The following is a 15,611-nucleotide window of genomic DNA, read 5'->3' on the forward strand; positions in this document are numbered from 1 at the left end:
TACCGGCCTAGCTTTTAGCTCTAAGCTTAAGTTTTAAGCAATTAAAAATAACAATTTCCAGACAACAATATCTTCCTCTTATTAATAAAGTAGACGCACCACGCAAATAAAAATATATTTCTCTCTTTCGTTGATTCAATTCTGTGTGAATTAAATGTTTAAGTACTTCAGAAGGCTGGCCGCACGTGTGTATGCGGCCAGCCTAAAGCAAGCAATCTTCCCGTATAATTTCTATGTTATGCTCAGAATTTTGATGAAATGTCAATGAAATACAAATATTAAGTTCCAATTTAACCAAAACCTGTTAAAAATAATGGTCATTCTTATTATTTCTTTCGCTCCTCGCTAATGTAAGAACAGGCTATGAGGTTGGTTCTCAGGGATGAAATCAGAAGTCGTGAGATTCGGTGTCTGTACCCTGTTTATTCCAGCACTACACAAGTTAAATAGTACAAAGAAAAACACAAAGTTGGAAAAAGGTTTGGAACAAAAAAAGAAAGCGTGGTTGCGGTACAAGAGAATATTCGCGCACTTGTTGCTCCAATGCCGGCGGCCAGCGGACTCCCGCCGCGTCACTCTGTTGCCCCGCTCAATCGTCTAGGGGGTGAGCGAGACGGCGATAGCCGTTACTGCAGGAATCGGCTCGGCATGCGCCCGCGAGTACCCCGAATGGGACGATCGGATGCTCGGTTTGCTACACACTCCCCCTCAAGTCCTGGAGAACGACCCCGCTCCTGGACTGGTGAATTAGTCTTAGCCCTAGCTGGACGTCCTCTTCCTCTCTTAGGGATAACAGGTTGAGGTACCGAGGAATCTTGGGTATTTTGGTAACGAGTGAGATCTTTGACATGAAATTTCCCTAGAATGATATCAGGTTTATCGGTGCTGGCGATGGTGAACGTAGAGGGACTTACTTTGTTAACAATTTTGTAAGGTCCATCACGGCGTGGGTAAAATTTTGCAGAGAGACCCTTTGGTCCTTTGCTGAGTAAGTGTGTCTTTAGCATTACTAGATCTCCTACCTTCAGATCCACTGCTGGGCGACGTGCCGCATCAGCGTACTGTTTGGTCTTATCTTGCTGCTCTTCCACGCGTTCCCTGATCGCTGTTAAAGAATTTACAAATTTCCTGAGGTAAGGGGTTATTTGTGGTACAAAATTGTCTTTTTGCAAGATGGCTCGAAGGTCATGACTCACCTCTGAAGGGGACCTCATCTCCCTGCCAAAGGAGAGATACGCCGGTGACTTGCCCGTTGTGCGACACTTGGCAGAGTTCAGAGCGAAACGAATAACCGGTAGCTTCTTCGGCCACGAAGAGTGGTTTTCCTCCACGAGGTGAGCTAACATTGCCTTTAAATCACGGTTCTTTCGCTCCGCAGGATTTGATTCCGGATGATACAGAGGTATGAAATTCTGCTTAATATCAAAAACTAACATGCATTGTCGCATAACAGAGGAAATGAACTGTACCCCATTATCCGAAATAATCCTGCGTGGAAGACCGAATCTTAGAAAGAACTCCTCAATGAGAACCTGAGCACAGGCTTCCGCCGTGGCCTCTTTGAGGGCATATAATTCAGTCCAGCGCGTCGCTGTGTCTTCGACTAGAAAAATCCAGCGCTCCCCCTGGTCTCCTTCCGGTAACGGGCCGAATAAATCTATTGCTAATACCTCATTCCGTTGATTCATAACCGGCGTCTGCAGAAGACCTTGTGGTTTCGCGTTGCTGGCTTTATATCGTTGACAGTCGATGCAAGCCTTAACATAATCGGTGATTATTCTTCGCATCCCTGTAAAATAATATAGCTGTGCTACTTTATGGTAAGTCCTATCAATACCTGGATGGCCAGCTGTTTCGGAATCGTGAAGCTCCTTTAAAATATTAGCAACTTGGCTAGCGGGAACTACAAGCTGGGGACATTCACTGTCAGAGTCCGGGTTGAAACGGTATAGGACTCCTTGATTCATTAGATAGCCTCTTTCGGACCATCTTTGGGCAGCGAGATCGTCGGATCCTTCAAGTTCTCTGATTACCTTTTCCAGTTCACAATCTGCGATTTGATCAGAGCGTAGTTGGCTAGGAGTCTTTGTGGGCAGATCACATATAACGGAGCATATGCCGCAGTCTTCACGGGACTCGCTTGAACAGATCGGTCTGCTAAGTGTGTCTGCCACGACATTCGCCTTCCCTGGTGTGTACTGGAATTGGATATCGAATGATTGGAGCTTTAAGGCCCAACGGACTAACCTTCCAGCTGGTGATTTTAAGGATAGCAACCAGCGAAGAGGCTGATGATCGCTGCCGATGATGACTGGTTGGCCGTCTAGGTAAGGCCGAAAACGCTCTACCGCCCATACTACTGCGAGCGCCTCTCGTTCTGTCGTGGAGTAATTCCGCTCAGCAGCATTTAGAAGACGGCTAGCATATTCGATCGGCCTTTCCTGATGACCATCCCCTTGCAGCAAAACTGCACCTAAAGCGTAGTTACTTGCGTCGGTACGCAGAACAAAGGGACGGCTGAAGTCGGCCTGTACCAGTATTGGAGCTGTTGTTAAGCGTTGCTTCAGTTCATTGAAGGCTTGGGTTTGTTCTGAGCCCCAAGACCAGACTTGGTTCTTTCTGGTTAGTCGCGTCAAAGGTTCAGCGACTTTCGAGAAGTTTGGTATGAATTTTCTGAACCACGAACACGTTTGCAGAAACGTTCTTAAGTGTTTGAGGTTACCAGGTTCCTTCATGTCGAGAACTGCACTTACCTTATCAGGGTCAGTGGATATGCCGTCTTGTGTAATGACGTGGCCGAGATATTTCACGCTCTCTCTGGCAAAGTGGCACTTGTCCCTGTTGACGTGTAGGTTAAATTCAGCCAAACGCTTGAATACTGCCTCCAGGTCCGAGAGATGGCGCTGGTAACCTTCAGAGATTACTAGGAGATCGTCCACGTACCCTAAAAGTGTAACATCTTTTAATGCAGCAGACGACCGAAAACGGTCGATACAACGCTGAAACGTAGCTGGCGCGTTGCGAAGGCCAAAGGACATTCTTTTAAAACGGAATGTGCCCAGAGGACATACAAAAGCTGTTTTGTCTCTGTCAGCCTCGTGTACGCTGATTTGCCAGTACGAAGAACGCAAATCTAAGGTACTCATGTAACAGTTTCGCTTCGTGCTTTGTACCAGCTCGTCAATGCGTGGCATTGGATACGTGTCGGCTTTGGTGATTGCGTTCAAGCGCCGGTAATCAACGCAAAAACGGATAGAACCATTTGGTTTTGGTACCATGAGCGCCGGAGAGCACCAAGCCGATTCACATTCTTCTATCACGTCTTCCTTTAGCATTTTGTCAATTTCCTTCCTCATCAGCTCCTTCTTGGAAGGGTTGAGGCGATATGGAGGTACTGCAATAGGTTGGTGCTCACCTGTGTCAATTCTATGTACTGCATACGGCGTAGGACCTCCCCCTGCTGCAAATACCTGTGCGTGCTTGTTGATGACGTCGGCGAGCGCCTGCCGTTCAGCTGGCGTGAGATGGGCACCTTCGTCCTCTCGGAGAACAACAGCTGTGGATGCACACGACACGGTACGAGAGGTTGGTTCAAAACACAGATTATATTTTACGTTACCACCATCAGCACCGAAAAACCAAATATCCCTACTGAAATCTATCACAACACCTGCGGCGGTGATAAAGTCTATCCCGAGCAAGGTTTCATTATTAATGGAATCCGGGAAAATTAAGAATGGCATTGTAATAACTTTTGACTCTAAAGCCACATCTAAAGTGGTGGTAAGAACTTCCATTATGCGAATAACACCGTCAGCAAGTTTAACTTCACGCGTAGACGGGTGGAGAGGGTATCCCTGACTTTGAAGGAGAGTGTATAGCGAGTGACCGGCAATACAGTGCTTTGCCGCCGTGTCAATCAACGCGGTGCCGTGAAACCCTAAAATTTTAATTTTAAAAGTCGGTCGTAATTCGCGACCGTTACGGGGATTGTCACTGTCGTACTCGCGAGCACACTCACACTTACAGCTAGAAAATACACTTTTTACATTATTTACAATTTTTGAGTTATTGTCCTTTTGATCGTGAATGTTACAATTGGAAGAAGGAGGAGAAGAACTATTGTGATACAGAAAGTTATTCGAAAAATTTTCTTGTGTACACTTTAGTTGCATATTATTTAAGCTATCAGCTCCTAGACTATGATTTTTATTACAAGAACAGTAATTATTATTTTTACACAAATCATTATTACACTCGTTTATGTTTAAAGTGTTTTGTGGAGTGCACGATATCATAAAACATTCATTATTTTTACACAAAATATTATTACACTCCATACAAGACTTAAAATACTTAGAATTATTGTCACTTACATTTGTAGTGTCTTGTAAGGTCAATGAACTTTTAGAAAAGCATACATTTTTCGAGTTATAACACTTATTTTTACCACTGTTATAATTATAGGTATAATCACTATTGTTCTTAGAGTTTCTAGTGCATAAACACTTTACATTTGGACTAAGGTTATGATCGCTTTGGGATACGCAATTATGAGAATCGATAGAATAGAAAGAGTTATTTTGCTCACTTATCTTTTCACTGTTTCGTACTAAGTTAGAGTTATTAGAATATTGAGGCTCACCTGGGGTCATCAACTTACGACACTGGTCTCTCGTATGGCCGTAGCGTTTGCAGTAAACACACATCGGCCGGGACTTCTTCGTGGGCGCGGGCAACTCCCTGGTCGGCGCCGTGGGCGGGTGTCGCGCCGGAGCTGATGATGGAGGCTGCTGACGAGTAGCGGCACGCACGGGAGCAGGGCCTGCTACGGCCGGCTCGCGCGGGACCGGGTACACGGCGTCGGGAGATGACGAGGCGGGAGCCACATGCAGTGCTGGTTTCAGGCCCGAGCTGGGCCTCCGTCCCTCGTCGAAGGCGTCCTCGACCGCTCGTGCGAGGCGTAGAAAATCCGTGAAGCTGCCGATTTCTTCTCTTCTGAGCCTTTCTCGGATGCGGCTACTCGTAAGCGCGTAGGTGATGTCCATTTGAGCGGAAAGAGATAGATCGCCCCTTGGTAACCTCGCAAGAAGGGCGCGTATTCGCGCGACGAAAATATCTGTATTTTCGCTTTGCTGAGGACTGCCGAATATTTCGAGATATATTCGGTGTGGAGGGCGACGGTCTCCGTATGCACTAATTAGGTTTTCTTTAGCCTGCCGCCATGTTGATAAGGTGTCTTTTATCCCTTGCCACCACGTGGCGGCGTCTTCTTTAAGGAGGTATGCCAGGCCTCTTATAATGTTAGCGTCCGACACTTGCGCACATTCGCAATATGCTTCTATGGCGTCGATAAAGGCTTCTACCGACTCTTTGCTTCGGCCGGAGAAGGACGCCGTGCAACGCGCAAGTGTAGCTTCGGCTGGCGGGACGGAAAATGTCGAATTGGCCCTAACAGATTGCAGTAATTCCCGAAAGGCTTCGGTCTGGGATCGCTGCAACGACGCGATTATCGATGTCATATTTTCTTGGGTGAATGTTGTTTCGACTCGGTGCAGGGACGCGTCGTCGCCATTTTGAAGATTTTCAAACGACGCGGCTGGCGTGCTCGGTCGAGAGGCATTTTGCTCCTCCTCCCTACGTGTAAGGCTCGCCGCTCTGCTTCTTGTCATCGGCATGGTGTACCACTTTTCACACTTCACTGGTTTCCGCCCTTTTCCGAGACGTTGGGGCGCCACATATGAGGTTGGTTCTCAGGGATGAAATCAGAAGTCGTGAGATTCGGTGTCTGTACCCTGTTTATTCCAGCACTACACAAGTTAAATAGTACAAAGAAAAACACAAAGTTGGAAAAAGGTTTGGAACAAAAAAAGAAAGCGTGGTTGCGGTACAAGAGAATATTCGCGCACTTGTTGCTCCAATGCCGGCGGCCAGCGGACTCCCGCCGCGTCACTCTGTTGCCCCGCTCAATCGTCTAGGGGGTGAGCGAGACGGCGATAGCCGTTACTGCAGGAATCGGCTCGGCATGCGCCCGCGAGTACCCCGAATGGGACGATCGGATGCTCGGTTTGCTACAAGGCATAATATTTTGATAAGCAACATTATCAGGCATTGGTAAAATTGGGGCTCAGTTATTGAAAAAAAGTCCTTTAATGGTTGTGTAATATGTGGTCATGCTACAAAATGAATATCTAGATAAAAATATATTAAAATTAAATTTCTAGTTTTTAGGGTTCCGTACCCAAAGGGTAAAAACGGGACCCTATTAATAAGACTTCGTTGTCTGTCCATCTGTCTGTCTCCAGGCTGTAACTCAAGAACCGCTATAGCTACAATTTTTACAGATTGTGTATATCTGTTGCCGCTATAACAACAAATACTTAAAAAAATACGAAAAAATAAAGGTAATATGTATTTATTTTCCCATACAAGAAATGTGATTTTTTGGCAATTTTTGCTCGTAATCAATAATGGTAATAGCTAGGCACTTGAAATTTTCACAAAGTTCTTAATTATATTTGTACCTTAATAATTAATAATAAATTTAAAATAAAGTACTTCTCATACAAAAAACACATTTTTTTGTCTATTTTCGCTCTATACCGATACGGAACCCTTCGTGCGCGAGTCTGACTCGCACTTGACCGATTATTTTTATTACTATTTTGTCCAGATGTGGGTTTAGACTTTAGAGCATGGTGTTGCCATAGACATCTTATTGCAATGAAAGCAATACTTAACTTTAAAAGGGTGCTTCTTAATCTATGTTTAAGCTAAATGGTAATGTTCAATTTGTCTTTTAAATGCCTAAAATGATTTAAATATTTTAAATGATGTTAAGCTATGATTTATTAAAACTATGTATGAGGGGGATATTAGATTATCATATACAGTGTGTAACAAAAATAAGTGATAATACTTTAGGGTGTGTACGTGTTCCTTGTAGAGAGTTCACTGTGAAAGTAGCAGCTCTGAAAGACGATTTTTTTTTCACTTTTGTATGGGCAAGGGCCCGAGCGTCACGAGTTTCCCCATACAAAAGTGAAAAAAAAAATTTGGTCTTTCAGCGCTGCTACTTTCACAGTCAACTCTCTACAAGGAACACGTACACACCCTAAAGTATTATCACTTGTTTTTGTTACACCCTGTATATTGGATCCGAGATCATTGAGTCAATGATATTGGATAATGTAATATAGACATATGATTCATTTCTTCCTTGATCATAGATTTTTGACATTTGCTGAGAGATTGGATCCAATACGGTCATAGAAATAGGTGTTGCCAGTTATTATTTAATATAAAAAAGAGTTTTTAATTTCTTGTTCGTTAATATGTTTCAAATAATGTAATGTAATTATTTTTCTAATTATATACTTGGATAATCTTGCTGAAATAACAAAAAACAAGCCATATTAAAAATGACGATGTCTTTTGACAAATCGAATTCTCTGAGATCTAGTAACCCTGACGTCAATACCTGTCAGCGTTAGCGCTCTCCATTGGCTATTGAAACCACATATGACGTAAAATAGGATCAATGAAATATGATAATGTAATACGCAGATATGATCAAATCATCATATATATTGGATCCTATATATGATCATAGAAATGATCCAATATAAATGATAATGTAATACCCCCCTGAGTCCTTTAGGCTCTACATGAAGGTGGTATATTATAGTGTAATGGGGATTCTTAGTTTAAGCTGCCCAGTGATACTTTAAGTACTAACAAAGTTTAAACAATTTAATTCATTAAATAAATTCTGCTTATTGTTTAATACAAATAAAATATTATGTTGATTTAGGAAAATATACAAAATAATTTGTTTATTAACAACGAACATATCTATTCGTAGTTTACTACAATCACAATGTATAATAGTTGTAAGTTTATTTTCTTTACTTTCCTTTGTGTTGAGTTAGTACGATATATTATATTAATTGTGTGACCTTTGTTTTAAGAGTACAAAAATAATAACATAAGTAACTTGAAATTAAGTGACAACAAAAATCTATTATTTTTGTTTCGTACAATTTTATTTATTTTTATTATTTTCATAGATATTTCTGACTGACTATATCGAATATTACGTTTCTTTGATCATGACATGATGTTTTTATTGCAGCGTTACAGATACATTTAATGGTAAATACACTTTTGTGATAGGAAAATAAACTTTAGTCCTATAACATTATAAAGCACCAATAAAAGATTTTACCTTTAATTTGAGCCTTATGAACATACCCTAATCGATTTAGATCCTAATTTTGGTGCTGTGCCTAATTCGTTTTTGGATTTCGTTTAGTAAGAGCTATATTTGCTCTCCTTTATAATAGGCTACTTGACCTCATTTTTTTCTTCATGCTAATCGCTTCTTTTCACAAAAAAAACTAATATTTTAATATTAAACACAGTAGAAACCCATAAAAATGTTAATTGAAAAATATGCCTTATAAATGGCGCCGAAAACACTGTCCGCCATAGTGTGACGTCATACGTTTTGTATTTTAAGCTCTCTTTATTGAACATTTTTTTATATGCTAAATGTACGCGTCTAAAAGTGCCCAAAAATTATAAAATAATTAAATAAGAAATTAGAAATCATTTGTAATGTTGAAAACTTTTGGAGAAAAGTTTTGGCCATTTCGTTTCCCGTCTACAATAAATGGAGATAATTTATAAAACTGATGTTTTATTTGAATTATTCAAGAAAATATATTTTACAAATCTTTCTAGGCTTATTTTTATTATTTATGTACAAATAAACTTACATATAACGAGCGCGATAAATAAAAGATATTAAATTACGAATAGAATGACGTCACATTCAATTCGGAAGTACCGCAAAAGCGTTTTCGTCAGTACAAATCCTATTTTCATAAAATCATATTTTCAAATCGACTTTATTTATCAATCATAAGCTTTTATTTGATGATAAGGGTGAAATAAGGTTTCCTAGGCCAAGTTCTACTAGAAATATGTATTTGTTCAATGAAATTGAATATAGGTCAAGTAGCCTATTCTCAATTGTTATTAACCTATTGTACTTAATACATGCCTCTCACCGAATTACTTTACTTTAGCACATTTTAAAATAAATAATTGAAATAAGTTAATGTTTTTTAATTCCTATATTTTAATTTAAATCTTACAATTTTTGAAAGTAAATATTATCTAAAGCTGCTTTACAATTGACAGACTTATTTTAAGACATGGTATCCCGTCTAGGTAACTTAATTTTGTATCAGAAGATAATATAATATGTAAGTACATGAAAAAAATATTATAAAGTGTACAGTCTGTCAAGAAAGTGAAGAAATTAAAAAGTGGCAACATCGTAGTGTCATCCCTTTTTCTTAGATTGACTAGAAAGGGATGACACTACGATGTTGCCACTTTTTAATTTCTTCACTTTCTTGACAGACTATAACTATTTAATCTTTTATGTCTGAAGTGAATATACAAGCTAGCAACACTGATAAAGACGGTGGGGCCTACCGCCTATATCAATTCATTCAACTAAGTATATCTTATGAGTATAACAACCAAACAGGGTTGCCCCTTTGGTTGTTATACTCATAAGACGCATTAATATAATTAACGGCCGTTCCCAATATTTGATCTATCTCTGGTTTTGCCCTACTAGAGATAGGAATAGCTCACATTAGACATTAGAGACATATATTTTATGTCAATTCAATGTTAGCTGCGATCGGTTGTATGTCAATCCAAAGATAGATTGAATATTGGGAACGGACGTCATGGTTTTTATAAAGATACTAGCTGTTGCCCGCGACTTCGTCCGCGTTAGTATAGTAGATCACGTCCCAAGTATTATTTATTGTACAAAAATATTCAATGTACAGAATTTACTTTCCTACGATTTTATTATGTATAGGTATACAGGTGTAACAAAAATAAGTGATAATACTTAAGGGTGTGTATGTGTTCCTTGTAGAGAGTTTACTGTGAAAGTAGTAGCGCTGAAAGACCAAATTTTTTTTTCACTTTTGTATGGGGAAACTCGTGACGCTCGGGCCCTTACCCATACAAAGGTGAAAAAATTTTTTCGTCTTTCAGAGCTGCTACTTTCACAGTGAACTCTCTACAAGGAACACGTACATACCCTAAAGTATTATCACTTATTTTTGTTACACCCTGTAGATGTTCCGCGTGGCTTCGCTTGCGTAATTTATGAATTTCATGCGACCGTACATTTTCCCGCAAAAAAATAGCCTATGTCCCTTAACGTGGTCTATTCTTCATGTTTGCCAAATAACATAAAAATTGCTCCAGTAGTATAATTATATAATTGCCCCCGTCTTTTCCACATTTTCCTCTATTTCTTCGCTCTATTAGTCTTAGAATGACGTGGGGGAGCCATGCTTCGGCACGAATGGGCCGGCTCGAACGGAGAAATACCACGCTCTCACAGAAAACCGGCGTGAAACAGCGCTTGCGCTGTGTTTCGCCGAGTGAGTGCGTTTACCGGAGGCCCAATCCCCTACCCTATTCCCTTCCCTACCTTCCCCTATTCCCTTCCCTTCCCTACCCTCCCCTATTACCCTATTCCCTCTTAAAAGGCCGGCAACGCACTTGCAGCTCTTCTGATGCTGCGAGTGTCCATGGGCGACGGAAGTTGCTTTCCATCAGGTGACCCGTTAGCTCGTTTGCCCCCTTATTTCATAAAAAAATAGCTTTTGGCCTTCCTCGATAAATAGGCTAACAAACACTGAAAGAATTTTTAAAATCGGCTAGTTCCTGAGATTAGCGCGTTCAAATAAGCCCTTTCAAATAATTTACCCCCGTTTTTTCCACATTTTCCTCTATTTCTCCGCTTTTATTAGTCTTAGCGTGATAAAATATAGCCTATAGCCTTCCTCGATAAATGGGCTATCTAACACTGAAAGAATTTTTCAAATCGGACCAGTAGTTCCTGAGATTAGCGCGTTCAAACAAACAAACTCTGCAGAATTATAATATTAGTATAGATACAAAGATAATTTAATATATAATAAAATGAAATAGAGTATTTATAAAACTTAGAAATTTGAATCTTTGTGACATAATATTATACCTCTTCTATTGCTTCCCGAGTTTTATAAGAGCAGTGGTTTAAATAAAACAGATTGAATATTATAATGTTTAACATAATTTTATTAAAGCAGTTTTAAACAAGACTGTATTATAAACATAATATTTCACTGGGTCCAATTACATTATTTTCAAACGTTTGTTTTTGTATCTGAAGAACAATTAGAATGTTTGTAAGCTACATAATATTTCATTGAGTCTATTTTATTACCCGACTACGGCGAAGCAAAAAGGAGGGTTATGATTTTGGCCTGTATGTATGTATGTATGTATGTATGTATGTATGTATGTATCTATGTATGTGGATATGGATGTTCATCTGTTCCCTCGTAACTATAAAACTACTTAACGCATTTGGACAAATGAGGTGTCGTTAGAAGCCTCTTGACTGTCCGCTGGTTATAGGCTACATGACATCACGTTAAATTGACTGTAGCACCATCTAGAGGACTGAAAGTAAAGAACAAAAAAAAAAAATTCCTGACAATGTCGTGTGGGGTATCAAAAGAAAGAGCTTTATTAGCACATTTCAAATATGTAAACATTATTATCAATTTCTCACGGGTTTACGAGCAATCACCTGATAATTGCAAGAATTCATAAATCACTTCAATACAATATCTATACAAATACATATTATAATAAAATCGGAATCGGAGGGGGGGATGGGAATAGGAAGGGGAGGATCGAGGGGGGGGGGGGTCGGAGGTAAATGTTGCTTATATCAAAATGGTGCTTCGCCTCTGGCCTGTACCAAACCTCCCCCACCTGGAAATGTTGTCGCGTCGTCAGTGTTGAGTTTTGATAGGAACAAAGTTATAAATTAAAGTGAAATTATTGTACCCTAAACTAAACATACACTTTTTGAGTATCATTAATTAATTACCATGTCCTCCACATGCTTGGCCCTCGGCCGGAACTTGGGGGTGGCTGCTACCCTAAACTAAACACACACTTTTTGACTATCATTTAATTACCTATATGAAGGGCTTGGGCTTTGGCCGGAACCCTCGTGGAAGTTTTATCGCCTCGTTATTGTTGAGTTTTGATTCTCCTTTTTTAGGAACAAAGTTATAAATAATTAAAAGTAAAATAATTGTACCCTAAACTAAACATACACTTTTTGACTATGATTTAATTATTACCTATATGGAGGGCTTGGCTGGAACTTGGGGGGCTGCGCCCCCCCAAACCCCCCATCCCTCGTGGAAGTGTTATCGCGTCATTATTGTTGAGTTTTGATTCTCCTTTTGTAGGAACAAAGTTATAAATTAAAAGTGAAATTATTGTACCCTAAACTAAACATATTACACTTTTTGACTATCATTTAATTACGTATATGGAGGGCTTGGGCTTTGGCAGGAATTTGGGGGGGGGCTGCGCCCCCCAAACCCCCCCCCCCCTCCCTTGTGGAAGCGTTATCGCGTCGTTAATGTTGAGTTTTAATTCTCCTTTTTTAGAAATAAGGCTATAAATTAAAAGTGAAATAATTGTACCCTAAACTAAACATAAGTACACTTTTTTTGGAAAAAAATTATCCATCTCCTTTAAAATTATTATACTATGCTAACGCGGACTCAGTCGCGGGCAACAGGTAGTGAAACAGAACCAAATAAATTGTTTTTAAACATCCTCATGATCCTCCATCATTTGAGGAGTTGGATAGTTTAAGATCGAGTGAATCTTAGCCCCAAAATAATTGAAATAAAAATAAAGTTTAAAAAACTAAAACCCGACTACTAAAACACGCTCTAAAAAGTACGAAACAAGAAAACAGTTTATAGGGATATGGAAATGCCACCTACTAGAGCAAAACAGATTTATTATATTATATTAATATAATAAAGGGCATACATACGACCACGGCTATCCTTTAAACATTTCCATATCCCTATAAACTGTTTTCTTGTTTCGTACTTTTTAGAGCGTGTTTTAGTAGTCGGGTTTTAGTTTTTTAATTATTTTTCTTTTACATAATATTGTTTCTAATAAATAAATGACTTAAAACTAGTGAGATCCATTCGGAAGGTCAGTCTTTATGTCCCATTGTAATACTGGACATGGTGTCATCGTAATTTTGAATGGCAACCCTGAAACTACAGCTTTCTGTCCCGAATTGACTCTTGGTGGCAAATAAGATATAACACACTGAAACAAAAAAAAAACTTATGTACAAGCTCAAAGTAACGTACCAATAGAACAAGAGGACAAGAGATTCCTACCTTTGGTTTTGCTGTTTCTGTTGACATATAGCCAATGCACATTGTTTTTGTTGTATGACCCCATAAGAGTTCTCCATCTCCAACATCAGAATTAAATACCAGTCCCAATGTACCACCAAGTCTTTCAGAAACATCCCAAAGAAATGGTGACTTCAAAAAGTTATCTTGCAAACATTTATCGAGGCCTAGCACTGGGGACGTTTCTAGTAGGCTCTCTGCAGTATTTTTGGCCAATTGTGTTCTAATGAGATGCTCCCCACAGCCCGATGTGCAGGCCGCTACCGATGGCTTAGCACCATCTCTGCTCATAACAGCCCAGACTCCGCTGCCGAATGAGGCAGCTTGACCTACTCTACCTTCATGCTTCAAGGAAACTCCACCTGAGCTAGCCCCCGATGCCACTATTCCATTAGAATCGACACATATAGCTCCCACTGTGTCTAGAGGACTGAATTTTAAGTCATTTTGCAGTGAGTATCTTTTCAACTTTCTTTTGGAGTGTTTGTAATTGCGAAATGCTTTGGCTGAGACCATCTTGCTATCGTCGACAATTTGTAAGCCCATCCTTTCGGCCCAGCTCCTAGCTCCTCGCCCGGTGAGAATGCATGGGGGTATGCGACCTAGTGACAAGCTTTCACATTGCTTCATACATAATTGTTTTGCCAGAGATATTGGGTTCCAAACATTTGATACAGCACCACAAGCACCAAAATGTAATGTTTGCCCATTCATAATGGAAGCATCACACTCAACTAATCCATTCCAGCTTAAGTTGGAACCATATCCAGCATTGGTGAGGGGGCTGTTTTCAAGCTCTGCAAATGTAAGTATTATATTGTATTTCATTTGCCACACCTACTATAATCCATGGATTTATTACAGATTATAGAAGAAAACATTTTTGACAAATTAAAGTTATTAACAAGCTATCTACCTATAATGGCTTTTTCTACAGCATCAACAGCATTTCCTCCCTGTGAGAGTATCTCTGCAGCTTTTCTGCAAGCTACAAAACATGTTTTTTGGTAGTCCTTTTTTAGAGACTCACTGTGGTAGCCTGCACCTGTTGACGCAAAAGCATTCCTATTTATAACACATATCCATAAAGCAAATGATTGTAGCATGAAACACAACTCACCACAGTGAACAGCAATAAACCCATTCATGGTTAATATGAAGTACTAATCTGATCACGAATCCTTAGAAAAATCCTGATAAATCGAACAATAACATGCAGAATCAATATGACTTCAAATCTGAAATAAACAAGAATTTATCACACACCATTGTTCGTTAGACTTCCTTTTTAATTTTGTATTACTTTTAGTGGTGTTCTTTAATTTTAAGGCTTAGGCCTATTCAAAAATTTACAGAAATCAAAAAGGGGAACATTTATGAAGGAATTATCTTTACTGATGCAACAATATTACAATAACGGTTTTGACCATAATTTTTAAATTCTACATAAATCATTTATATACCGATCCTCATGAACAGTACATTTTGAATTAAAACAGAATACATAATATTCTTTTACGAATTATTTCGTAAGGAAAGTCATTGATTTCTTTGTTTTGTTTATAATTTTTGACAGCTTGTTTTTTTTTTTTTGTTAATTCGTCCCGGTCGGGACAGGCAAAGGGAGCGTTGCCCATACAGCCATTTCTATGTTTTCTCTATTTAATGAATGATAGTGAAGGCCGAAGCCAATTCTTTTATATTAACCATCTGAAATAGAGTTTTCATCAGGCCGAAGCCAATTCTTTGATATAAATAATATGAATAATAAGTTTTTTCATCAGGCCGAAGCCATCTATATACTAGTAATCTGTGGAAGCCATTTCTCATGTTTTGATAGTATTGTTTTGTTTAATTAATAGTCCCTTCTTCAATTTGACATATTGTCGTCATTGGTCATTGTCTTCATTGTCTTGACGTGGTCTTGACTCTTGACAGATGCCTAAAAAGGCTAAAAAGTCTGCTAATAAACAGTTCAAAGTTATGTACATTAAATAATATTTTATTACTAAAACTAAGAAAAACGAGATGAAAAGCAAATATAGAAGAGAATTATTTACAACCACAAAGTACTTATATTTATTTAGGAAATTTACAACACATAACCGTTACAGAGAACTATCTCTGTGTTACTATATACAATCTCAAGGTATTTAGGTAATGACTGGTGAGTACCTATTTAATTATATTATATCACCAATGGTAGAAAGGACATACTCATATATTGGCTTATAACAATCGGGTGTTTTCAGAAGCTGCTGAAGGGAG

At 39.1% G+C, this 15,611-nt stretch overlaps 2 protein-coding genes across 4 annotated transcripts; both read right to left on the reverse strand.

Annotated features, from left to right (window-relative positions):
• Positions 1-1,024: 1,024 nt before the first annotated feature.
• LOC121733925 lies at positions 1,025-5,780 on the reverse strand. The gene is made up of 4 exons (XM_042124327.1): positions 2,754-5,780; positions 2,034-2,198; positions 1,197-1,412; positions 1,025-1,105 (listed from the first exon to the last, which is right to left on the reverse strand). Exons 1-4 carry the CDS (start codon positions 5,676-5,678, stop codon positions 1,025-1,027), a joined length of 3,387 nt encoding a protein of 1,128 aa, XP_041980261.1. The 5' UTR covers positions 5,679-5,780.
• A 769-nt stretch (positions 5,781-6,549) lies between these two features.
• On the reverse strand, positions 6,550-14,885 carry LOC121733539 (threonine aspartase 1). Of its 3 annotated transcripts, XM_042123813.1 has the most exons (6): positions 14,807-14,885; positions 14,464-14,581; positions 14,260-14,388; positions 13,326-14,140; positions 13,077-13,251; positions 6,550-6,560 (listed from the first exon to the last, which is right to left on the reverse strand). In XM_042123813.1, the coding sequence occupies exons 2-5, from the start codon at positions 14,489-14,491 to the stop codon at positions 13,111-13,113; spliced, it is 1,113 nt and encodes a 370-aa protein (XP_041979747.1). In that variant the 5' UTR covers positions 14,492-14,581; positions 14,807-14,885; the 3' UTR covers positions 6,550-6,560; positions 13,077-13,110. The 3 variants fall into 3 exon arrangements, with proteins under 3 accessions (XP_041979747.1, XP_041979746.1, XP_041979748.1); XM_042123812.1 differs by lacking the exon at positions 6,550-6,560 and having other exon boundaries at positions 13,062-13,251; XM_042123814.1 differs by lacking the exons at positions 6,550-6,560; positions 14,807-14,885 and adding an exon at positions 14,647-14,743 and having other exon boundaries at positions 13,062-13,251.
• Positions 14,886-15,611: the final 726 nt, after the last annotated feature.

Source organism: Aricia agestis, chromosome 14 (assembly GCF_905147365.1).
Source record: "Aricia agestis chromosome 14, ilAriAges1.1, whole genome shotgun sequence".
Lineage (NCBI taxonomy): Eukaryota > Metazoa > Arthropoda > Insecta > Lepidoptera > Lycaenidae > Aricia > Aricia agestis.

Bases quoted from the DNA above. Each gene is read 5' to 3' on its own strand.
- LOC121733925 (XM_042124327.1), bottom strand. From the start codon at position 5,678: ATGCCGATGACAAGAAGCAGAGCGGCGAGCCTTACACGTAGGGAGGAG. The intron at 2,199-2,753 runs GTAAGTGCAGTT...ATCCAATTCCAG, and splicing joins TATCCACTGACCCTGATAAG to TACACACCAGGGAAGGCGAA. The intron at 1,413-2,033 runs GTAATCAGAGAA...GATATTAAGCAG, and splicing joins CAGATTGTGAACTGGAAAAG to AATTTCATACCTCTGTATCA.
- LOC121733539 (XM_042123813.1), bottom strand. From the start codon at position 14,491: ATGAATGGGTTTATTGCTGTTCACTGTG. The intron at 14,389-14,463 runs GTGAGTTGTGTT...TTGCGTCAACAG, and splicing joins GTTTATTGCTGTTCACTGTG to GTGCAGGCTACCACAGTGAG. The intron at 13,252-13,325 runs GTAGGAATCTCT...TTTTTGTTTCAG, and splicing joins CAGAAACAGCAAAACCAAAG to TGTGTTATATCTTATTTGCC.